Genomic DNA, 24,546 nt, shown 5'->3' with positions numbered 1-24,546 from the left:
TTGAACTGGTAGGGTGCGCAAAGCCTAGTAGAATTTTGGCTTCTGTCCTTCGTGTGCCGATTTGTTTCCCCCTAACCCGGAATATAACCAAGAATTTATCCCATCATATCCAGAAGCATGAAATTGAAGACACCACTGCAGCTGTACTTATGGTTGATAAATATGGTGGTAAAGACACACCTCGCAATATGACGGTAAACACACGCCTGCCCACACTGGCTCTCTAGGCTGCAAAGTTCTGGCACAGAGCTCTCCTTCTCACCACCACCACCATCAGTTCGCGCCTGGCGCCTGGTCGATGCATGGCTGGCGGTATCCGGCATAGCAGGCTGGTACATCAAGTAGCGCATGGCACATAGATGATGACACAGCAACGACATAGCTCGATTGCGACGTACGTTTCGTCCCCGCTGGACTCATCAGGCAATCTTCTTCTTGGATGTCTTCATACGGAGCTTGACTCCGGAGAATGAAATTGAAGACACCACTGCAGCTGTACTTATGGTTGATAAATATGGTGGTATAGACACACCTGGCAATGTGGCGGTAAACACACGCCTGCCCACACACGCTCTCTAGGCTGCAAAGTTCTGGCACAGAGCTCTCCTTCTCACCACCACCACCATCAGTTCGCGCCTGGCGCCTGGTCGATGCATGGCTGGCGGTATCCGGCATAGCAGGCTGGTACATCAAGTAGCGCATGGCACATAGATGATGACACAGCAACGACATAGCTCGATTGCGACGTACGTTTCGTGCCCGCTGGACTCATCAGGCAATCTTCTTCTTGGATGTCTTCATACGGAGCTTGACTCGGGAGAATGAAATTGAAGACACCACTGCAGCTGTACTTATGGTTGATTAATATGAGAAGGAGAGCTCTGTGCCAGAACTTTGCAGCCTAGAGAGCGTGTGTGGGCAGGCCTGTGTTTACCGCCATATTGCCAGGTGTGTCTTTACCACCATATTTATCAACCATATCCAGAAGCGCTGGGAGATTTTAAAATTCTTGACACTATTCACTGGGCAGTCCTCAGCAGGGCGCGACATTCCTCCAGTGTCACTAACACGTGAGATCTGTGACTAGCAGAGTAACTCAAACATTAGCAACGGTTAACGTTGACAAGGCAACATCTGTGAACAAGAGGTCGTAGCTTATGTCAAAATATCGCCTTGACACCAAGTGTTGGCTGCCAAATCTCAAGACCTTAAACTTGAGCTCTAAATGTTTTGCGGTCCCCCCATCTACCCCCCGGTGCAACGCCACACCCGGGTGAGCACATTTATGCCGTTTCGCTCGGCGCTTACAGTGTCACTCGCGCTACCCATCCCACATTACAATGAATCAAACTGCTTTATTAGTTCAAAGGTTTCACATTGTAAGAACACTGTCTACTGAAAATTAATTACCTAGTCATAAACTCTTTCAGAGACATTTTTCCTTACGGATAACTGTTTGATTCTGTAAAGAGATGTCGTGTATCGAAGAACGGGATGCGGAAGAGCGGGATGTTGAAGAGCAGGACCCAAAAGAGCGGGATTCCCAAAACGTGGACGCCGAGGAGCAGGACGACCAAGATCAGAGCGCCGAAAAGCGGGAAACCAAAGCCGAAAAGCAGCCATGCTTGGCTCCGAAAGACCAGCACGACAAAGAGCATCACATTCAAGAGCAGTGCGCCCAATGGCTGAACACCCAAGAGCGGCATGTCCAAGAGCGGGATACGCAAGACAAGGATGCCATAGTTCCTGTCGCGGAAAAAGGGCCATACCTGGAGTCTAACACCCAAGACAGACACAAACAAGAGAAAGCCCCCCAATCCACGCATAGGGTACCCTTTGATTTCCAAGAGCGTTTTGAGGAAGTGCGGCTACAGAAGCTCGAACGAAATCTGCTCGCCCCAGAGCAGTTGGCCAAAGGGCGGCGCTCCAGAAAGCGGCATGCCCAAAACCTGCTCGCTCTAGAACGGCTTGCCAAATTGCCGTTTGAAGAAGTGCCCCAAGAGCGGCGCGAGCAACATCGACTCATACAGCAGCAGGCCCTAGTACTGCAGCTTATCAATGACTATGAGTGCCTCGGAAATGAAGAGTGGCTCGCAGAAGAGCGGCTCGCCCAAGAGCGGCTCGCACAAGAGCGGCTCGCACAAGAGCGGCTCGCCCAAAAGTGGCTCGCCAAAGAGTGGCTCTACCGAGTGTCTCATGCCCCAGAGAGGCCCTCCAGACACTGGCATGCCCGAGTGAAGCTATACCGAAAGCAGTTCAACGAACGCAACGCCAAAGAACAGCCACAGTCTGATACTCAAGAACAGCATGCAGAAAATCCGGAGTCGAACACCCGACAGTTGGAGTTGTACAGGATAGTGCGGGACCGGTGCGCCCGACAGTGGGAGCTGAACGCGCAACAGAGTGAGCAGGACGTCCAACAGAGGGAGCGGGACGCCCGACAGAGGGAGCGGAATGCCCGAAAGAGGAAGCGGCACGCCCGACAGAGGGAGCGGGACACCCAACCTCGCGATCATATGAGGAAGCAGGACGTTCAACAGAGGGAGCGGGACCCCCGAAGGAGGGAGCGGGACGCCCGACAGAGGGAGCGGGACGCCCAACCTCGTGATCACATGAGAGAGCGGGACGTCCAACAGGAGGGCGCTCAACAGCAGCAGTTGAATACCGGAGAGCGGGAGTTGAACACTGGACAGCGATAAGTGCAAGAGTCGGAAGAATGGGAGTCCGAAATACGGCCATGCTCGGATACTGACCAACAAGAACATTGAACTGTTTTTGGCCCGGAATACGAATTTACCGGAATTTTGTTTTATTACGCATAATCATGTTACTTCGACCGATGAAAGTACAATGTGGGCGATTATAACCAGCCATGGTATAGCAGAATAACGAGAGTAAAGACGAGAAAACCTGTCTTTGAGATGAGAAAAAGAATAGTTGAGTTTACTCTATGCTCTTTGGCGTGCAAGATCAAAATTGAAGTTAGCCAGTGTAGTATAATTGGGAGGCACAGCTCTTGCCAGAGAAATCTGATTTTTTAATTTATTTTTTTACTTCATGAGTAAGACGGCGCTAGGCTCAAGTGTGCAGCGTAGCCTGTGTGTGTGTGTGTGTGTGTGTGTGTGTGTGTGTGTGTGTGTGTGTGTGTGTGTGTGTGTGTGTGTGTGTGTGTGTGTGTGTGTGTGTGTGTGTGTGTGTGTGTGTGTGTGTGTGTGTGTGTGTGTGTGTGTGTGTGTGTGTGTGTGTGTGTGTGTGTGTGTGTGTGTGTGTGTGTGTGTGTGTGTGTGTGTGTGTGTGTGTGTGTGTGTGTGTGTGTGTGTGTGTGTGTGTGTGTGTGTGTGTGTGTGTGTGTGTGTGTGTGTGTGTGTGTGTGTGTGTGTGTGTGTGTGTGTGTGTGTGTGTGTGTGTGTGTGTGTGTGTGTGTGTGTGTGTGTGTGTGTGTGTGTGTGTGTGTGTGTGTGTGTGTGTGTGTGTGTGTGTGTGTGTGTGTGTGTGTGTGTGTGTGTGTGTGTGTGTGTGTGTGTGTGTGTGTGTGTGTGTGTGTGTGTGTGTGTGTGTGTGTGTGTGTGTGTGTGTGTGTGTGTGTGTGTGTGTGTGTGTGTGTGTGTGTGTGTGTGTGTGTGTGTGTGTGTGTGTGTGTGTGTGTGTGTGTGTGTGTGTGTGTGTGTGTGTGTGTGTGTGTGTGTGTGTGTGTGTGTGTGTGTGTGTGTGTGTGTGTGTGTGTGTGTGTGTGTGTGTGTGTGTGTGTGTGTGTGTGTGTGTGTGTGTGTGTGTGTGTGTGTGTGTGTGTGTGTGTGTGTGTGTGTGTGTGTGTGTGTGTGTGTGTGTGTGTGTGTGTGTGTGTGTGTGTGTGTGTGTGTGTGTGTGTGTGTGTGTGTGTGTGTGTGTGTGTGTGTGTGTGTGTGTGTGTGTGTGTGTGTGTGTGTGTGTGTGTGTGTGTGTGTGTGTGTGTGTGTGTGTGTGTGTGTGTGTGTGTGTGTGTGTGTGTGTGTGTGTGTGTGTGTGTGTGTGTGTGTGTGTGTGTGTGTGTGTGTGTGTGTGTGTGTGTGTGTGTGTGTGTGTGTGTGTGTGTGTGTGTGTGTGTGTGTGTGTGTGTGTGTGTGTGTGTGTGTGTGTGTGTGTGTGTGTGTGTGTGTGTGTGTGTGTGTGTGTGTGTGTGTGTGTGTGTGTGTGTGTGTGTGTGTGTGTGTGTGTGTGTGTGTGTGTGTGTGTGTGTGTGTGTGTGTGTGTGTGTGTGTGTGTGTGTGTGTGTGTGTGTGTGTGTGTGTGTGTGTGTGTGTGTGTGTGTGTGTGTGTGTGTGTGTGTGTGTGTGTGTGTGTGTGTGTGTGTGTGTGTGTGTGTGTGTGTGTGTGTGTGTGTGTGTGTGTGTGTGTGTGTGTGTGTGTGTGTGTGTGTGTGTGTGTGTGTGTGTGTGTGTGTGTGTGTGTGTGTGTGTGTGTGTGTGTGTGTGTGTGTGTGTGTGTGTGTGTGTGTGTGTGTGTGTGTGTGTGTGTGTGTGTGTGTGTGTGTGTGTGTGTGTGTGTGTGTGTGTGTGTGTGTGTGTGTGTGTGTGTGTGTGTGTGTGTGTGTGTGTGTGTGTGTGTGTGTGTGTGTGTGTGTGTGTGTGTGTGTGTGTGTGTGTGTGTGTGTGTGTGTGTGTGTGTGTGTGTGTGTGTGTGTGTGTGTGTGTGTGTGTGTGTGTGTGTGTGTGTGTGTGTGTGTGTGTGTGTGTGTGTGTGTGTGTGTGTGTGTGTGTGTGTGTGTGTGTGTGTGTGTGTGTGTGTGTGTGTGTGTGTGTGTGTGTGTGTGTGTGTGTGTGTGTGTGTGTGTGTGTGTGTGTGTGTGTGTGTGTGTGTGTGTGTGGTGTGTGTGTGGTGTGTGTGTGGTGTGTGTGTGGTGTGTGTGTGGTGTGTGTGTGGTGTGTGTGTGGTGTGTGTGTGGTGTGTGTGTGGTGTGTGTGTGGTGTGTGTGTGGTGTGTGTGTGGTGTGTGTGTGTGTGTGTGTGTGGTGTGTGTGTGTGTGTGTGTGTGTGGTACAAGGGCAGCTTGGGTCACTCATGAGGTCAAATTTGTACGTTCACACTTGTACCCGTTCTGTGCAACAATCATTTTTACATGTCAATTAATCACTGACCTAGACACAGACGTGATTGATATGCCATGTACATGATTGTACTCATAATTATATGAATCTCCAACAATGTTGCGTGCCTTCTTTACATATCTATCACACCCCTCAATTGTTTCCTTTTGTTGTCAGTGTGTACGTACGTGCTCCTTGTACTTTCTGCGTCCTGTCACCCGACTCTCTATGCACTTGCATTATTGTGTGTCGTTCCATTCTGCTTCATCTCCCACAAGTCGCCATGTAAAATTATATGCACGTTCGCCTGTGTACGTGCATGTGTGACCATCTGCTCGTGTGTGTGTGGGAGGGGGTTCTTTTTTTGGCTTTACACCTAATATGCTCGGACATTAGTAATTGTCACTTTTCATTAAGGCACTTTTAAACAGACTCACGACTGCCTTTCGGAGTACACGAGAAGCACGTCGTACCTTCTACTCGACAAACCTCCAAGAAAGCTACTCCCTCCTCAATGCACTTTGTTTCGGGGAATTCACCTCTCATCAGGTTAGCTGGAGTAGGCTGAGGAAATCGTGCCTGAAAATCACCACTTGCTATATGGGCCGCGATCAGCTAAAACATGTCTTTGGGGTTTCGTAAAAAAAGTTGGGAAATGACGAAATGAAAAAAATGTTTTTTTGGAGCGCGTTCACTCTGCACTTCATTCAAATGATTCATGATGTGGCGATCATCTTCTCAAATTTTGTTCAAACACTTGTTTGGCGTTCTACTTCAAGTAGCTGGCGAGCAAAGACTGACAATGTCCGCATCTAGTGATACTAGAGCAGCTCGCACGGCCAGACGATCGCTGTGCATGGCCCAGGTTTGTTCAGGTGTCTGCAAGTCCGTGGCGGCGGGTCTGCAGAGCGACGCTGACAATTTGTTGGGATCTCATTGATTTTTATGTCGACAGCGAAGCTGAATCGACCCCGTCGTCTCCAGTAGCGAAGAGGCACAAGTTGTGGGCTAGTACATAATCATTTAGGCGGCGAACCGGCTGCCTTACGACGTTATTTGCGTTCAGCTCTCATGAGGCGTCTGACGCAGTCTCGGAAACGCAGGCGACGATCGTCACTGCCAGAATCGAAAGAGTATGCAAGTGCAACGCCGCCCAGCGCATGGTGTTGCTTTCCAGGAAGAACTTGGGCCATGCCTTTGAACTGATGTCGTTGACATGCTCAAGTCGGTGTCAACATCTTTAGTTCCGTTGTATTGTGCTCCGCCACAAAAGCCACTAAGTACTAGTTTGTCTCTTTGTGTCAGACTGTGCGAAAACTGTCATTTCCTATTTCAAAGTTCATATTTTGAAAGCGGTGTTTGGGGCACTTGTAGACTACTTTTCTGCCCTGTATCACCTTCAAGAGGTCAAGTAAGGTCCCAAGAACTGTTTTCTGGAGGAAAACAAAATTTGAAATTTTTCACCCTAAGACATGTTTTAGCTGGTTGTGGCCCATATATTGCTCTCCAGGCCAAACCATCACTAGGGATACAAACTTACGGAGAACCTTTGTTTCCAGCGCGGTAAACACCTCTTGAAGTTCCAGATAACAGCTTGAGTCACCGTCGCTGATGCTAAACAGACGTTGAGAGCCAGTAGCTATTCACAACGCTGTCACCTCTAACACCTAGTCGCACGCCCGCGTGAGAGACAACTACGCGAACTTAGAAGTTGCGACTTGGCCAGTATTGACGAGGAACAGACGCGTCAAGTTCAGCAAAATGCGTGTGTTCATCGTTTGACCAACCAACTTCATGACTAATACCGCCGAAGTCGCAACTTCTAAATTCATATTGGACAATAGCACTAGATGTATGACCGCCCCCCCCCCCCCCCACCACCGCTGCGCATCACATGTACTTGCTGGAGAGGTGCGCCTCCTCACAAATGCCTGTATGCTCCAGGGTGACAACGTTCCCGCGCTACACTTGGTGCTATCCATCTTACACCACGATGAATCTAGGCCCTTTATTAGTTGAACTTTTCGCATTGTAAGAACATGATGTGCCAGTAGAGAAGATTGCTAAGTGGACTTTTGTTCTGTTCCTTTTTTCGTACTTTGACTACGAAGAACGACGACATACTGTATGAAGATGTCATGCATGGGAAAACGGAATGACGTGCAGCCGGATGTTGAAGAGAGGGATAACGAAGTGTGGGGCACCACAGAGCAGGATGTCGAAAATACGGACGCCCAAGAGCAGGAGGACCGAGAGTGGAACGAGCAAGAGCGGGGGGACCAAAATCAGTACACCCAAAAGACGGACTCCAAAGCCGAAAACCAGCCACGTGGGGACTCTGAAGATCAGTATGGCCAGAAGTGTGATGTCGAAATGCGGGATGCAAAGGAGAGCGATTCCGGACAGCCGAACAGCAATGAACGGGAAGACGAAAAACGGAACGACCAAGATCTTGACGAACCCAGACCGCCTGGCATCCCGGATCTTCGTGGAAATGTGCGCTACGTCGTGGACAAGATATTGGATCACAGGAGGACCCGTAAGGGCAGGTTACAGTACCTGGTCCTATGGAAGGGTTATGAAGATTCCACATGGGAGCCAGCTCGCCACCTGCGAAATGAGATAGGTAGAGATATCATTCCGCTTAAGAAATACAAGGAGGCCGCCTTGTGTCGCCGAGGCTGCACAAGCTTGACATTGTAAAATTTGTTCTCATCAACCTCACATTTCTCCCCACTAGTGTTAGCACGTACCACATTTTTATCCCAATGTTCAGTTGCGGGAAGATAATGATCTTATGTTGACCGCCGTATCATGATCGTCTTGGTATTCATTTCATTCATTGTCTCTTGTTCCGGGGGGGGGGGGGTTATGCAACCATGCTATGGTGTGGCTCTAGGTGCTGTTCTACAATCATCATGTAAGTGTTGCTGTAGGTGATACTTAGGTGTCAGTCTTTGTGCAGTCATGCTATCATGTTGTCGACATTGACTCCTGCATTTGGCGCGCTATCTCTTCATCTATTCCATGTTAATAATATTATTTTGATTCCGGTGAAATGTTCACCACGACACCTAGCCACACACGTTCATGTTATCTTTACCACCCGATTTCAGCTCTAGGCCAAAATGTTCGTAATTGTCATGACTGTATAATCTCTGTTTTGTCTGCAGCAACTACATTCCTGTATATACTCGAGGAAATCCTCTGGTTCTACTCCGGATGCCGCTCAACTAATATCGACGCGCCCAAGACGTTCCATGCCCGTCTGGCTTGATATGTAAAATAAAACGTCCAACACCAGGACCTAGACGTCAGAAATCGGGAGGGGGATGTCCAACAGAGAGACTCCCTACAGCCGGACATCCACCAGCCGGACATCCAACAGCCGGCCATCCAACAGCAAGAAGCGGCATTTTGGGCGGCCGTCGAACTTTGGCAATCAGGACTGATATCCAAGTACAAGTAACAAATTCAAAACAAAACTACCGTATTTCCGCAAATAAAAGACCGTCCTCGTATACAACGCCTTCCTCGACTACAAGGCCGTGGCAGGGGGGGGGGGGGATTGAAAAAATACAAGACCGTCTCTGATTAGAAGACCGGGCCTCCTAAATGAGGATGAGAAAAATAGAAGACCGGGAATCAAACTGGGTTGAAATAATAAAATAGCGTCCTCGAATACAAGACCGTCCTCAATTATAAGGCCGGGTTAGGACGAGTTTGAAAAATTAGTAGACTGGCATACTATTTGCGGAAACACTGTAATGCAATGTAGCCAGAATTCACGAATTCAGCAGAATACAGCTAGCAGGATACTGTTAATTTTCTTCTGCTGATAATGATGAGCTTTAGTTAGTGTTGTCTATTAGAGCCCTACATATCTGGGCTCTGGGCAAAGAAAGTTGACGTCATGTACATGTACATGTACACATGTATAAAGTATCGCCACACTCAAGTGGGCAGTGTAGTGGGTGTGGTGCCAGGGCCGCGTAGCTCCGTGCGTATATTCATTCCTGACGTCGGATATCTCACGCCTGGATTGCACATGTATCTGCTCTGTCCCCCAGCCATTGCTAGATGATGGCCACTGCCATAAAGCCATAAAGACAGGCACGAGTGATGTCCACAAGTATTCATTTCCAGCAATGTTGCATACCATGTTGACCTGTCCAGCACACGCCTCGACTGTTTTCTTTTCTAGTCTAGACACGTACGCAGTATACGTCATGTGTCATGTCGCCTGATTATTTTAATATCCTTGAAGTCATGTGAGTCATTCTATTCAATGATACCGTATGGCTAAACAGTAATGTAATAATTATTGTGCATGTGTGCATGCGGAAGCACCTGTTCGCGTGTGTGGGAAGGGGGGTTCAGTTCTTTCCTTGTGCTAGCATATGAGCATAATTATGAGCATATCCCACTAGCCATGGGCGGACTATGCTCGGCCAATCGTCAAAATTTATTATGCTTTTGATTATGCCACAATTATGCCAACAAATATGCGGAATTATGCTCGGTTCCACTATGTATTCACGCTGTACATAGAGGATTGAGAAACCACGCATACACACACGGCCATGCCCTAAGCATAATTTTTGTCTAAACCGAAAGATTATGCCGACCTTACACGTTGGAATCCGTATATTATTCCGGAGCATAATTTTTTGACGAAATCCCAAGATTTTAAGGAAACTAGAGGCCACATGCCACGTACAGATTTTAAGGAAATTAGAGGCCACATGCCACGTACTGCTCTTTTCTCTCCGAAACTCAACAATTGCAAGCCAGATGTGAAAGAATGAAAAAATTATCAGTCACACCACCGGGACTCGAACCAGGGACCTTGCTATTCGCGAGCAATGCTCTAACCAACTGAGCTACAATATGACTCTTATCCACAAAGATGGTAAATATATCCTTCTTCGATCAATCCATATCTGGCTTGCATCATACTAGCAACTCACACCAATAAAGAGGGCCTTCGGCCATTCGCTTGATATCATGGGGAGCGCATCATGCCATATATTATGGCGGCATAATCCGCCAAGGGCTATGACAAGGAGTCCTAGTATTTAAAAAAAACATCTGCAGGCTTTCTGACAAAGCTGTATTATGCCCCTAAGCATAATTTTTGTCTAAACCGAAAGATTATGCCGACCTTACACGTTGGAATCCGTATATTATGCGGGAGCATAATTTTTGGACGAAATCCCAAGATTATGCCAAATATTATGCCGGCATAATCCTCCAAGGGCTATATCCCACGGTCAACTGGGTATTTACAGCTCGGAGTGAGAATAACAAGGAATGCAGTTTACAGGATTATGGGCCGTTACACGCCCGATTGGTTGAGAGACTAACCTCCTCTCGCCTGACTCACTTGTGAGGTCTGCATTCGCCACTGAGGTTAACAGGCGTAGTGGTGGCCTGCGGATGCGAAGGCTAGTTTGTCTGTTTCTGAACATTCAAGCGATGCCGACGCGGATCCCGCGAATTTTATTATGCCCGTGGTACTCATTGACAAGCATGTTTTATAATCTGACAGCACTTGACTGTGTTTGCATATCATTGGGTGCAGATCTACATTGTGTATATCAGAGATGAGTGAGCAGTTTGTTTGTTTGAGTATTACTGTAAATAAATATTCGCACATCCAAACGAACACAAATGCTCCGTGACAAGGCAAAGAATGAGGTCTTGTGTTACAGGGAACGAGAGTTTGCGAGAAAATAATGAGACCGAAGAGAGAATGGGAGATATCCCAATGAAGTGCGAAGTGTTGTCAAAACGTGGAAAGCCAGCGAACGACAGTTCTGCAACCCGCCTAAGAACCTGTTATGACTGAGTACTACCTACTGCAAGTACTGGCAAGAGTACACAACCCCATAGCAGTCAGACCTCGTTTATCCGGTCCTCGTTTATTTGGTCCTCGTTAATCCGGATCCCTCGCCATCCGGTAGAAAATTGTGGGTTACCGATTTACAGCATATGCCATGCACATATACAGTATGTGTGTTCGATTATCCGGTTCCCTCGCCTATCCGGATATTTTTTCTGGAAAACGGATGTGTGCGGTTAAGCGAGGTCTGACTGTGTGTGTACTCTTGCTGTTGTTACTTTTGCAATAAAGGTAAACAATAAAAGCCTAGTAAAGGACAGAAGTAAAGCAATTTTTCTTTTAGGAGGTATTTGTTCTTACCTAGGACGACGTCAATATTCGATGTATGACGACAAACCAAACCAAAAAAGGACACAATGGTACGAATTGTGACAAACTGTCTAAACCAGATCATTATAATAGTCAGCCAGTCCGTGTAAACCCAGTCTGCGTTCGTGGTGCAGGCAGTGGGTGCACACACGCAACGCGTCTCCAAAGAAACAAAGCATGTTTAGCAGTTGTTGAGAAATCAAGTAGAGCGAACCCCAACAGCGCTGATTGTAAGTATGAAAATTACGTGCAATTTCAACGTTAATGTGCATCTGTTATTACGTAGAGCGAAGCCTCCCTTATATGTGTACATGTATGTACAATCCTGCACAGAGAATTTCGACGTCATGAATTAAATTACGCCAGGCGCTAAGCGGTCCTTCCACCTCCCACACTGAATTGCAGGCACACGCGAGCGTGAAGCTGTTGAATTTTTATTTATCAGGTTTCTCGCAACAGCACTGTATCTACATTGTACCTTATCGATACCATAGAGTAAAGAGCATCACTATTGGTAGAGGAGTGATGGCTGTATCCTGCTGAATGCGGTTGCCTCGGCATTTGTTACTGGTATATTGGTATTGCATGTGTACGCAGTCAAGTGGTCTCAGAACATTATTATTATTATTATTTCTTAAATTTTTAATAACATAAAAAGAATTTGCCAAGGAACACTACAGGTATGCGTAAAAGAGAAGAACAAATCCTTCAATTCCACAGTCTAGCACATTTCTTTGTGCACATGAACACGAGCACAAAAATCCACATGTGCAGCAGCTGACGCATTTGTCATTCATGTACTGTAAAACCGGAAAGTCTAACGAGTCACAAAGTCTAACGTTTTAACGACCAATTCTTTTTCGTTATTTGAAAAATACGTTATCGCTAGATGTCTGTGTAAAGATGCGCATACAGATGGGTGGCCAAGCAGCCATCGATAAACTTTCTGCACGTAATCATGCCAAAATTACAAAAACGTTAAACTTTTTGGTCGTTAGATTTTTCGGTTTTACAGTGCGATTTCAAATTCAAATTTGAATGCGGATGCAGATTTTCTCGCTCTGCGGTTTTCTTAGCTTATGTCCCAAGTATGTCTAGCAGTACCTCCAGGAGTTGCTGCATCAACCTTAGTAAGGATCTTGCGTCAGAGGACCACGCCTTCTTCGTCAAGCTGCTTCTCGGAGCAGGGGTTCGGAGCACAGACATCCGAGTTATTGATATTCAGGGCAGGAGAGGTACGTGTAAAGTAACTCTTGCCTCGACAGCTGCCCGTGACACGTTGCTCTCCCGCGGACTGTCGGCCCAAGGGAAGACCTTGGAATTGTTGCCAGGGGATGGCACTGCTGAAACGGTGCATGTGTTTGGAGTTCCGGAGGACATGGCGCTGTCGGCCATTGGGTCTTCACTGAGTCGTTTTGGGATACTCTTGGGGCCCGCGAAAAACGAGAAAAAGACGGTTGAGGGCTGCACCTTCAGTACAGGTATCGTATACTACACCATGGTGCCCACAATCGCTGTCCACAGCTCCATCACCGTAGGCCGGTACAAACTGCGAGTTTAGCACAAAGGGCAGACCCCACGTGCTGGAAATGTAGCACCCCCGGCCACGTGGCGAGGGATTGCAGGGCGATCTCGCAGCAGAGCACCAAGCCCAGTCCGGGAGCTGCAACGTCAACAAGCGAGCTTGGACCACCCCAAGAACCACTTGGGCAGGGGCAGGAGAACCAAGAAGTGGCAGCGCTACCAACACCAGCAAAACAGCAACAAGAAGGCAGTGTGAACAAGGAGGCACAGGATCATGTCCCTGATGCACCACAACCTTGGACGTACGCCAATGCGTTGGGAGTTCACACTCCCTGCACGAGTTCTCGAACCGAGGCGACTGCCCCCACATCTTCATCCACACCCGCGTTCCCGATGAGTAGAGGCAAAGCTGGTCACCCATCACCCGATGACCAAGGCTTCAAGCTGGCTCGTGGGAAACACACGTTCCCAGCGCGTGTTATTACTCCAGCTACAAAGCAGGGAGTCCAGGTGATTGAGAGTGAGGAGAGCAAAGCCATTCGTCAACTCGTCACAAGGCTTCGGATGAGTATGCCACAGCGAAAGCTCGGGAGCAGGCGAAGGGACAGCTTGTAAGTTGTTAGAGGTTGCGCGCCTTGCATTGTTTGTCTCATTGGCTTAACTTTATTCCGCATTTGTCTGTATCTATCTGCATCAACATTTTAGCCCCTACTATGACTCTCCCTCTCAATTTTTTTTTCTTTTTTTCTCCACAATATCCTTTAACATGTTATTCACAGTGGGTCCAATGTTATTAGGCATTTTGCCTGTTTTGATTTCCACTATAAATAAAGTATACAACAACAACAAAAATCCTCATGCACCACCTTTTATACCCCATGCATCTACGCCGACTCAGTCTGGCATAAAAATAGCCACGCTCAATGCATGTAGCTTAAGATACAAACTGCCAGAGATTGCCAGCCTCATCCGCACGCGTCAGTACGACATCTTGGGTCTATCAGAGACATGGCTAGATCCCGAGATTACAGACGGAGAGCTCAGTATTGACGGGTACAATCTGATTCGAAAAGACCGCACTCAACGCTTGGGTGGCGGAGTCTGCTTTTACTACCGTCAAGATCTCCCAGTTCGATCCCACCCAGATCTGCATTCTGAATCTACAGAAACAGTCTGGGTAGAAATACACGGAAAACCAGGTCGGCACCTGGTTGGTTGCGTGTACCGGCCGCCGGGGGAGCCAGTGTCTTACTGGGCAGATTTGGAAGCAGATATTGTACGAGCCGCTGTGCAGTCTTCTTCCGTTACTCTAGTTGGAGACATTAATGTAAATATGGACCCAGCCCATCCGGCACCCCAGCACAAACACCTCACCGACCTCTGTGCTGCGTTTGGCCTCCAGAACATCGTCATGCAGCCGACCCGTGAAACTCCACAGTGCCCTGAAGGCACGATGATCAATCTCATATTGACCAACCCGGCGCTAGTGTCCCTAGCAACGGTTGTGCTCACTGATATTAGTGACCACAGCGCTGTGGAAGCCTTTATTCAGCTTGCCGTTGACGTTCCACCCGCGTCATCCACGACGTCGCGGCTGACCAGGAATATACGTGGCGTTGACATTAACTCTTTTCGGCAAGATATCCTTGAGGCTTCTCTACATGGTTTTTCGGATCACAATGATGTAAATCACATGTGGAAAGAGTGGCACACTAAGTTCCTGTACGTTTTGGACAAGCATGCCCCGCTGCACAGCTCTAAGCCTTCCGGGAGGGCGATACCTCCCTGGTCTGACAGAGAGCTGCACCAGCTCGAACAGCGTAAACGGCGGCTGCACAGCCGTTGGCGGAAGGATAGGACAAACGGCACACTGTATGCAGAGTTTAAACAAGCACGTAGCACTGCTCGGAACGCGTATCGGCGCAAGCGAAACGAGTACTTCTCCCAACAGTGCGAAGAAAATGTGGCCAACCCAAGGAAGTCTTGGGCCATTCTAAATGCAGTCACTGGGCGTTCACGTCGCCGCCAAGATCCTAGTTGTAGCATCAGCGAGGTGGCCGACACGTCTCCTTGAGAAGTTGGATGCGCGGAAAGCCACAGGTAGTGACGGCATACCGGGCTCTCTGCTACAGCAGTGTGCTGATTTGCTTTCATATTCTCTTGCTGTGCTGTTCTGCACCTCGCTGAGGACTGGAACCATTCCATCCGCATTTAAATTGGCGTCTGTCGTGCCACTGTACAAGGCCGGTGACCCATCAGTCCCCACCAACTATAGACCTGTATCCCTTCTCCCAATAGTGTCCAAGTTGCTGGAGAGGGTAGTGCAACACCAGTTAGTTCGTCATTTGGACTTGACCCAGGCATTACCCGAAACACAACTTGCCTTCCGCAAGAAATGTTCCCTCTGTGTGCTGACTGATAATCTGCAGAAGGCGAGAGACAGTGGCAAGACCACAGGGCTGTGCCTACTAGACATGTCGAAGGCTTTTGATAAAGTGCACCACGACAAGTTAATTCAAGACCTCCTTGCGGTTGGAATTTCGGGAAAAGCCCTTAGTTGGTTCGTCGACTACTTGTCCGGCCGCAAGCAGCAGATCCTCATCTCGCCTTCAACCAGCCCTGCGCTGGCTTGCACCTGCGGAGTGCCCCAAGGCTCTGTTCTCGGCCCTGTCCTCTTCAGTATATACACACGCGATGTCCCTTTGGTTTCCTCGCCTGTGCCAAGTGTACAATTTGCAGATGACATAGCCCTTTACGACTCCCAGGCCTCAGCGGCGGAAGCGTCCAGAACCCTCACCACAGCGGCAACTGCTCTGGCCGGTTGGCTGAAGTCCCGAGGCCTCATCTTGAACGCCACCAAGAGCCAGGTTCTGACTATCTCTCCCCAGCAGCATGTACAGGAAGTAACAGTCAAAAGCGGCGACTGTCTCCTCCCCTCAGCGTCTTCTGCGCGCTACCTCGGCGTTCACCTTGACAATCGCCTAGATTGGGACACCCATGTAAACTATGTGGTCACCAAGGTGGCCAGGAAAATTGGCGCCTTGTGGCGGGCACGCCGAAGCCTATCAAGACGCTCTCGTCAGGTGTATGTGAAGGCGGTCATAATGCCCGACCTGCTTTATGGCTCCTGCTGTTTTTCAGCAGCAATGCGAGAGGTTCAACTGAAACGACTGCAAACCACGCAAAACAGAGCCATCCGCTGTATCGATGGCAACCCGCCCCGGACAGCCATGCAGCCGCTGCTCACTGCTCACTCCCTGTACCGTGTCAGCGAGCTCTACAAGCAGAAAATATTGATCACCATCTGGCGGTGCATCCACGCCCGCACCAGCCCTGTGCTCGCCCAGTTTCTGACCCCGGCACAAGGCACCCCTACCCGCCATCAGCAGTCAAATGGCCTACTAAGCCAGGCAAACCGTAGCCGCCGCGGTCAGCGGAGATTTTCTGTTGCTGGTGCTCTGCTGTGGAACGCTCTCCCTGGTGAGGTCCGCACAATTACCCGGCTACCTGAGTTTAAGCATGCATGTGTACCATACGCCTGTAGGGAGTAGTTCGAGTTGCTGCTGATCGCTCTGCTCTCCCTCCCCGTGCAGTTCAGTAACCCGCACGTAGTATCACAGATACATCGTATTCTCTCTCTCCCCCCGTTTACCCGCAGTTATTAGTATCCTATTCTCTTACTATTACTTATGTCCAAATTGCTGAACGACAAACTGGACAAATGGCAACGGAGGAAGCTACGCGTACTGCTGCAGATTGTCTACCCGCAACGCATCACCAATAACAACTTATACACAGAAACAAAACAATCTCCAGTTAGTGCCACAGGTCGGCGACGCAGGCTGCTGTGGTTTGGCCATGTGGTGCGAGAGGGTCCGGAATCCGCCTCGTTCCAAGCACTGGAGCTATCAATCAACACAAACGACATAAAAAAACCCGTGGCCGTCCGCCATTGCGGTGGATAGATACGATTCGGCACGACCTGAAGGCAGCGGATCTCTCCGTGGAGAGCGCTCTCCAAGCTGCAGGAGATAGACTAACTTGGCTTGACACTGTTGACAGATGGGTCGACTCTGCTCCTGTCTAACAGGTTCAGGGAAGATGCGAGCTGTGTTTATTATTATTATTATTATTATTATTCTCTTACTATGTGCTTCCATAGCTTTTACTATGTTCTTCCATAGCCACTTCTAGGCTAAGCCTTCGCCGTCATTTTATTGGGTCGTCATCCCGTTTGAATGTGCGAAGTGAAATAAAAACCAACCAACCAAACCAACCAACCAGTAGCTGCCAAAGCCTAGGTTCTCCAGTCCGTGCCTGGCGAAGTGGTCTGTAGTACCAGGCTGGTCCCTAGTCACATTGCACTGGTCCCTAGTCACATTGCACTGGTCCCTAGTCACATTGCACTGGGCTCTAGTCACATTGCACTGGTCCCTAGTCACATTGCACTGGTCCCTAGTCACATTGCACTGGTCCCTAGTCACATTGCACTGGTCCCTAGTCACATTGCACTGGTCCCTAGTTACATTGCACTGGGCTCTAGTCACATTGCACTGGTCCCTAGTCACATTGCACTGGTCCCTAGTCACATGACACTGGTCCCTAGTCACATGACACTGGGCTCTAGTCACATTGCACTGGTCCCTAGTCTCATTGCACTGGTCCCTAGTCACATGACACTGGGCTCTAGTCACATGACACTGGGCTCTAGTTACAGGGGTTACTGTATGGTTGTGCGGTGCAAACCTTCAACTGTGGACCATTTACAGTCAGACCTCGCATAACCGCACACAAGCTTTTTTCCACAAAAATATCCGGATAGGCGAGGGAACCGGATAATCGAACACACACACTGTATGTATGCATGGCATATGCTGCAAATCGGTGACCAACGATTTTCTTCCGGATGGTGAGGGATCCGGATAAAAGAGGACCGGATAAACGAGGTCTGACTGTACCTCTAAAGACCGCTTTTTCTGGCCCCAAGGGGTGGTCGTTAGTTACCGGGTTTCCTCTATTTTCTCAGGTGATGAATAGTACATCAGAATGGAAAGACAACCAATATGTTTTTTATACAATGTCTGACGACCCTTGCACTTACAGATTAACACCGAGAAGATCTGTTGCGCCATTGTTTGTATTGGACCTCAGAACGAGGTGGCGATGGCAAGACATGAAACAGGACGTACACAGCGTGCATATCTAGACGAAAAATAAAACAATTGAGGTGTGTGATGAATAGAATGTGAACAATCTAAGCACTACTGTTTTGGCCCTTGGTCGTCACCCCGCTCCTGGGTATTGTACTGATCAAGTTTGGCAAAAAACCGTCGGGCAGTCCGTGCTCCTTCACCCTCCCCTTGGGAGAGCCTCTCGTCGGATAGCATTTCGAGGGCCAGCTGTCTAACGGCCCGGTCATAGGCCTCCAGCTCTCGGCAATCCCTCTCTCCACCATCCTTCTCTCCGACATCCTCCTCTTCGGCGTCACGCTCTTGGGCGGAATACTCCAGTAGCATATGCTCAAGGGCTAGCTGTTCTTGAATGAGCCGCTGTTCCGAGATCTGCTGTTGCGCGAGCTGTTCTTGCGTGAGCCGCTGTTGGACGAGCTCCTCTTGTGCGGGCTGTTCTCCTGCATCGCGCTTTCGGGAATCAAGCTCTTGGGCCTCGCGCTTTTTGGTAACGTATTCGTGGGCTACCTGCCGTGCGGCTAACCGTTCTATCGCAAGCTCTGCTTGGGCGAGGAGTTGCTGGCACTTTTCTGGTGGGACCCGCTTTGGGCCGCCAAGCTCTTGGGCGTCCCGTTTCCTGGCGGCCATCTCTTGGGCGATCGGCTCCATGCTCCACCCCCGGTATTTGCCGGGCTCTTCTTGGGCGAACTGCTCTAGGACTAGACGCTGACGGGAAATCACGAGTGCCTTTTGGCGGACGAGTCGCTTTTGAAGATCTCGGCATGGCCCTTTTTCAGCGTGCTGACCTTGGGAATCCTGCTGTTGCACGTCCTCCCGTTCGTTCAGCGGCTGGGTGTACTGTTCTCCAATACGCCAGCACGCCGGTTTTTTCGGGTTTTTCTGTTGGGCCTGACGCTCTCTGACGTCACTCTCTTGGACGTCTTGCTCTTTAGAACTCCGGAATGGATGCTTTCGACCTGGGCGCTCCCGCTCTTGGATGCGATGCTCTTTGCCCTTCTGCTCTCGAGAGTCATAGGATGAACGGTTTGAGGCTGTAGATTCCCTTTCTTGGGCGTCCCGATTTTTGGAATCCAGCTTTCGGGAATCCCGATCTTCAGCATCCTGCTCTTCGACATGCTGCTCTCCGACATCACGCTCTCCAACATGCTGCTTTCCGACATCACGCTCTTTGGCATCCCGCTCTCCAATGCACGACATCTCTATGCAGAGGAATCTTATTAAACAACATTGACGTCCAGTGTATTGTTGACTTTCAGTTTCCACAAGGGGTTCTTCCTGAGTGAAGCAATCATCTGAAAACAATGTTCTTACAAAGTGAATATTTCAACTAATAAAGGGTCTTGACTCATCCGAATGTGAGATGGATAGCACAAAGAAAGGCGCGGGTGACAGTGTCTCGGGAAGCAAACAGGCACTCACGAGGTGGACATTTACAACTGGGGAGTGGGAAGGTTGGTACGTCCATAAATCTAGCACTGAGGTTTCAGGCCTTGGCGACTGACAGGTAACACCTGGTTCCATGGCCACGTTTAGCCACCATGCACGACCTCTTGTTCAGAGATGTTGCCTTGTCAAGGTTGCTGCTGCTTGAGTTGCTCTGTCAGACACAGATCTCAGCTTCGTTTTGGCATTCTAGCAAGGTCGCGCATTGCGGGGTACTGACCAGTGTCTAGTGTGCGGTTTGTTAGCATTCTGCAGGTTTGTTATAGCTGAGAGTTTCATGCCGCGAGGAGATCATTCTGATACTGTACTTGTCACAGTTCCCACCCATTTACCTTCCTTCTCACTAGGGCTGCAACGAATATTCTATTTCACAAACGAACGAATACTCACTCATAACGAACGCATACCTTTAAAAAAATAAAATTCACGGTTCGCGTGAGACTCGGCCAAAGGCCCAGTTTTCCGCATCCGCAGGAACGCCACCACCCTCTTGGATCAAGGCGCAGATGCAGCTCCTAAGCGGTGGGAGGTGAGTAGATCAGACCCACCACAAAGTGGTCGAAGACCGAAATCCCATTCACTGCATCCATGTTTCCCTCGTGCCAGGCCACGAGTTCCCAATTAACTGTGGGTCGCAGCACGGCTGGAAAAAATCCTTCCGCTTCCAAGCAGGACTTGAACCTGGTACCCTCTGTTTCTCAATTATGGTCTTAGACCATCCCACTATGCCTGCCTGCTTTACCTTAATATTCTCTCAAAATGCTGAATTATTTCCAGGGGTGAAACAAATAATTATAATGGGAACGAAATCGATTTTGTTTTAAAATGAATCGAATATTTATATACCAAAAGAATCTTAGAAAGAGTTTGGCTAGTCCCCGGTTGTTCTAGACCCAGTAGATGTCTAGTGGAGTCATGTCCACCAATCTTGTGAGTCATAGTCCCCTTTCTCAACACATAACACATGTACATAATATCACTTGATCCGTTCTAGAATTACTACGATAGATCGACACAAGAGCAAAGTGCGCGCAAGTGTCAAAACGAACGAATATTCTAAAGGGGAAAATATTCCTTCCTTCGTGTTCCAAACGAATATCAATCGAATATTCGAATACCGTAAACTCCGTTAATAAGCCCTGGGCGTATACTTTGCAGAGCGTCAAAACCGGGCGTATATTTGGGCATGGGCGTTATTTCGAACGCAATCTGCAGAAGATCAATCTATCAGCAACCCACTAGTTGCAGTGAACCACCATTCACACTGAGCGCGGCACAGGTACAAACAACAGCTGGAAATTTGGTCGTAACAAAGAATGTAGCGATAATTACAGATTCGATAGGTAAACCACTTGCTATGGTAAGTACAAGGCACAACAGGTACGCGTGCGCGCTGGTCATGTTGAGTCCACTTTACGCCCTGGGTTTATTTCGGGCATCGGCGCTAAAACGGACTTGAAGTGTACACCGCCTAAAACTGGGCTTATTTTGGGCATGGGCGCTAAAACGGACTAGAAGTGTACACCGCCTAAAACTGGGCTTATTATCGGACATGGGCATTATTATTTTAGGGTGGGCTTATTTACGGATTTTAACGGTATTCCTTGTAACCCTACTTCTCACCTTTTACCTTCTCACCATCCTTCTCACAATATTCACACCTATCTGCTATATAAACGCTGAGCAGGATCCTGCTCAGCCTCTTTCTTCTAATATCAACTTCGACCTGCTACATTGGTAGCCGAGAGGATGGTTGATCTCATCGCAGCCGCGCTCGCTCTGCTACTCCTGGTCGTGGCTCTACTTCTCGCTCTGCAAGTAATGGTCCTCTGGAGGTGGCGAAGCACTCTTCAAGTTCGTACACTGCCAGAGTCCTCTCACCGTTGTCACAGCGCTACGCCTGATGTCGACACGCTAGATGCTTTGCCGAGGAAACGAGCTGCTGTCAAGGATCCGCTGGAGTTTGACGGAAACCCATAAAGGTTCAAGGAATGGTGTTTCTGTGTCACACTGGCCTTGAAGTCACTGGAGATTGGTAGCCCTGACCGGCAAGTGGATTTCGCGTCAAGTTTCCTTGTCGGAAATGCCCGACTGTGGTTGATAACAACCCTGGAATCGGGGCAGAAATTTGCAGACTGGCCGGCATTGATAGATGCCTTGGGCAACGTCTATAGCCATCGGCACGACGACGAGCAAGTCCGTCTAGAGCTATTCTCCATCATCTGTCGGGGATCCATAGATTCGAATATTGCTGATTTCTCTCGGCTAAGCCTCCAGGTGCCCGAGCTGGACGACCACTCTAGAGCTTGCCTCTTCATAAATGGTCTCCCCGAGACTACTAAACGCCACGTCATCCGGGAGCATCCGAGGACGCTGGCGAGTGCTGTCCAAGCCGCACTCATGGTTGCACAGGACGATCGATCTAGCAGGAACCAGTCGATGCCTGACACACGAAGGCTTCAGAGACTCAGCCCAGACGAGCGCCAGCAACTTATCCAGCAACAAGGTTGTTTCCGCTGTCGTCGCACTAGCCATTCCGCCAACAGCTGCCCTGTTTATGGAAGACCTCACCCAAACGCTGGACGCCAGTGCGTTCACTGGCGCGAAAGAAAGCACCGCCAGACCGTGCTGCTGCGATTCCCGTCACCAATCGGTTTGAGTACCTACCAGTGGAGGAGGTTTACTTGGATGACGGTGACGATATTAGCGAAGGTCCAGGACCCACCATCGTTCCCGGAAGCAATGTCATCGCCGGGCCTGACAAACAGCACGACTTGCTGCGCGTTGAAGGGAACATACAAGGCCAGCGAGCTGTCATGCTCATCGACTCGGGATCAACGCATGACTTTATATCTAAGAGCTTTGCTAAACGACCCAGGCTGAACACCATCGCCATTGAAGACAAGACGCAAGTAACCCTTGCAGACGGTTTGCGTCTGTCGTCCAAGCAAAGAACTGAGGTTCTGAAGGTGGTGGTGAGTGACTACAGCGACGGCCAGCGTTTCAGGGTTTTCCCCTTGGCTATGTACGGTGCCATACTTGGAAAACCTTGGTTGACCAGGAATAATCCCAAGAATTGATTTCCGAACTAATTGGATTCGATTGGATTTTTATTTATAGTGGTGACTATAACAGACAATTGCCTAATAACAATAGACCCACTCGAGGGAAAGATGCAAAAAGATATGAATAATTAATATAATAGACTACCGGTATTGGATAGGTGATCATGTTCGCATTTTGCATAGCTGAAAGTCATAATTACTAGCGTGAAAAAGCAAGGCATTGGGGTAACAGTTTCTTAAAACGGGCGGAGTTATCCACACAGCGAGCTAGAGGGTGCAAATCATTCCACAGCTTAGCACATTGGAAGGAAGCGCCATGACGGGCAAAGGCAGTTCTGAGCATGGGCAACTTAAGAGTGCGTGATACAAGGCTGCGCGTTGCAAGACCATTATTTAAACGCTCGAACATTTGACTTAATGTGACACTACAGCGGCCTTCCAAACAGCGCCACGTCAGATACAGTAATTTCTTGCAATACATGGTTGCCAAACGATCTAGACCAAGTCTCGCAAATAAAGGGCTTGATGGGCTACAAAAACCAGTATCGTACACTGAACGCAAAGCTCGCTTTAGCATTCGTTCAAGCCTACCTAACTGGGTTAAGGAAAGGCCAGCAGAAAAACAATTTGATGCATATAGAAAATCTGGCAACACTAGGCACTTTACGAAGGTTTCTCGGCAAGTCAGCCCTGAGATACGCCTGAACGAAAAGCCAGTCACGGCCAGTGATTCCGCCACGGACAGGGATATTGAGAAGTACAGGTTCCTGCACGAGTACGAGGGCAGTACCGCGGAATCCAGCCCGCGCCGCGATAGCGGCAAGGGCTGGATGAACAGCGGTACTGGCCGAGTATGAGTGACTGGAACGTGTTTCCCTTGTGCACCCAAGCCAAATAAAGAGATACATGACAGACACACCTGCATTGTGTTTTGTGATTGTTTTCTGGTACAGTTTTTTGTAGTAGTCCATAGTGCTTTTTTTCTCGCGGTGCCATTGACATTGTCGACTGGGCATCGGGCATTCTGGCTGTTCTGTTCCTACGGATTTTTCCCACGTCTTGATCGGAAACCTCGGCAAATTGCGCGGATCCTGCAGGTTGCTGAGTATTGCGCGCTTTGGTTGAGGCTCATCCGGCTCGTCCAAGATCTCCTTCGCGAGCGACTCCGCAATAAAAGTTTCAGTCTCTTCCTCAACTTTTCGGAGGAGCTCATTTGCATCGCCAATATCGTTCAAGAAAGGGGCTTCTTTTCTCCCAGTTCCAGATCAAATGTTGGAGCGCCATGATGACAGATGTGGTTGCAAACAGTCGCTCTTCTGCTTTAGTTATTTTATTAGTAACCAATGAAAGACCTTGAAGTGGATAAGAGTAAGTCCAGTGGCTACTGCCCGACGGGCAGTTGAATCCGTTCCTGCCCGTCGTCAAGTGACGACGGTCAGTGGAATCCGTTCCTGCCCGTCGTCACTTGACGACGGGCAGTGGAATCCGTTCCTGCCCGTCGTCACTTGACGACGGGCAGTGGATCCAGTTCCATCACCTTGGAGCAGGCAGGACCGCGCTTTCCAGCCCGCGCTGTTCGATCTGTCATTGGTCAACTCCAAGGCGACAATCACGTGACATACGGGAACATGTTCATCTCTGGAAACCAAGGCCGTCATACTTTACGTAGAGGTGCAGAGGGATTCTTGGCTTTGGTTTCCTGTGCTGACGAGGATTCTGAGCATGAAACGTGGTCAAGCAACATGATATCAGCGCGCTGTTCCGGACGTATCAGGATGTATTTCCACCGGATCTGCCAAACAAGCTGCCGCCGCAACAGTCTGTCGATCACGAAGTTTAAGGCCAAGTAAAAAAAAAGCTAGATGATCGTCCCCGTCCGCCCCAGTTTTTGTCAGCGCCCCAAGAAATATTTTATTTTTTAAATCGTGAGTTTTTGCCGAAATCGTTGGTTTTTTACCGATCGCGGATGCAGGAAACATGTGCACGCTTTGTTTAATACTTTCTTTACTATATGGACCACATACTACTAGTATATCACAACGTCAGTAT

The 24,546-nt window shown here is 49.1% G+C and overlaps 1 protein-coding gene across 1 annotated transcript; it reads left to right on the top strand.

Moving 5' to 3' along the window:
• Nucleotides 1-1,472: 1,472 nt before the first annotated feature.
• Nucleotides 1,473-2,699, top strand: LOC135828752 (apical junction molecule-like). Its single transcript, XM_065341174.1, has one exon. It carries the CDS (start codon nucleotides 1,473-1,475, stop codon nucleotides 2,697-2,699), a length of 1,227 nt encoding a protein of 408 aa, XP_065197246.1.
• Nucleotides 2,700-24,546: the final 21,847 nt, after the last annotated feature.

The sequence above is a fragment of the Sycon ciliatum genome, chromosome 12, assembly GCF_964019385.1.
Source record: "Sycon ciliatum chromosome 12, ocSycCili1.1, whole genome shotgun sequence".
NCBI classification, from domain to species: Eukaryota; Metazoa; Porifera; class Calcarea; order Leucosolenida; family Sycettidae; genus Sycon; species Sycon ciliatum.
Note: the sequence above shows the minus strand (reverse complement) of the source record. Positions and strands in the feature narration are given on the sequence as shown.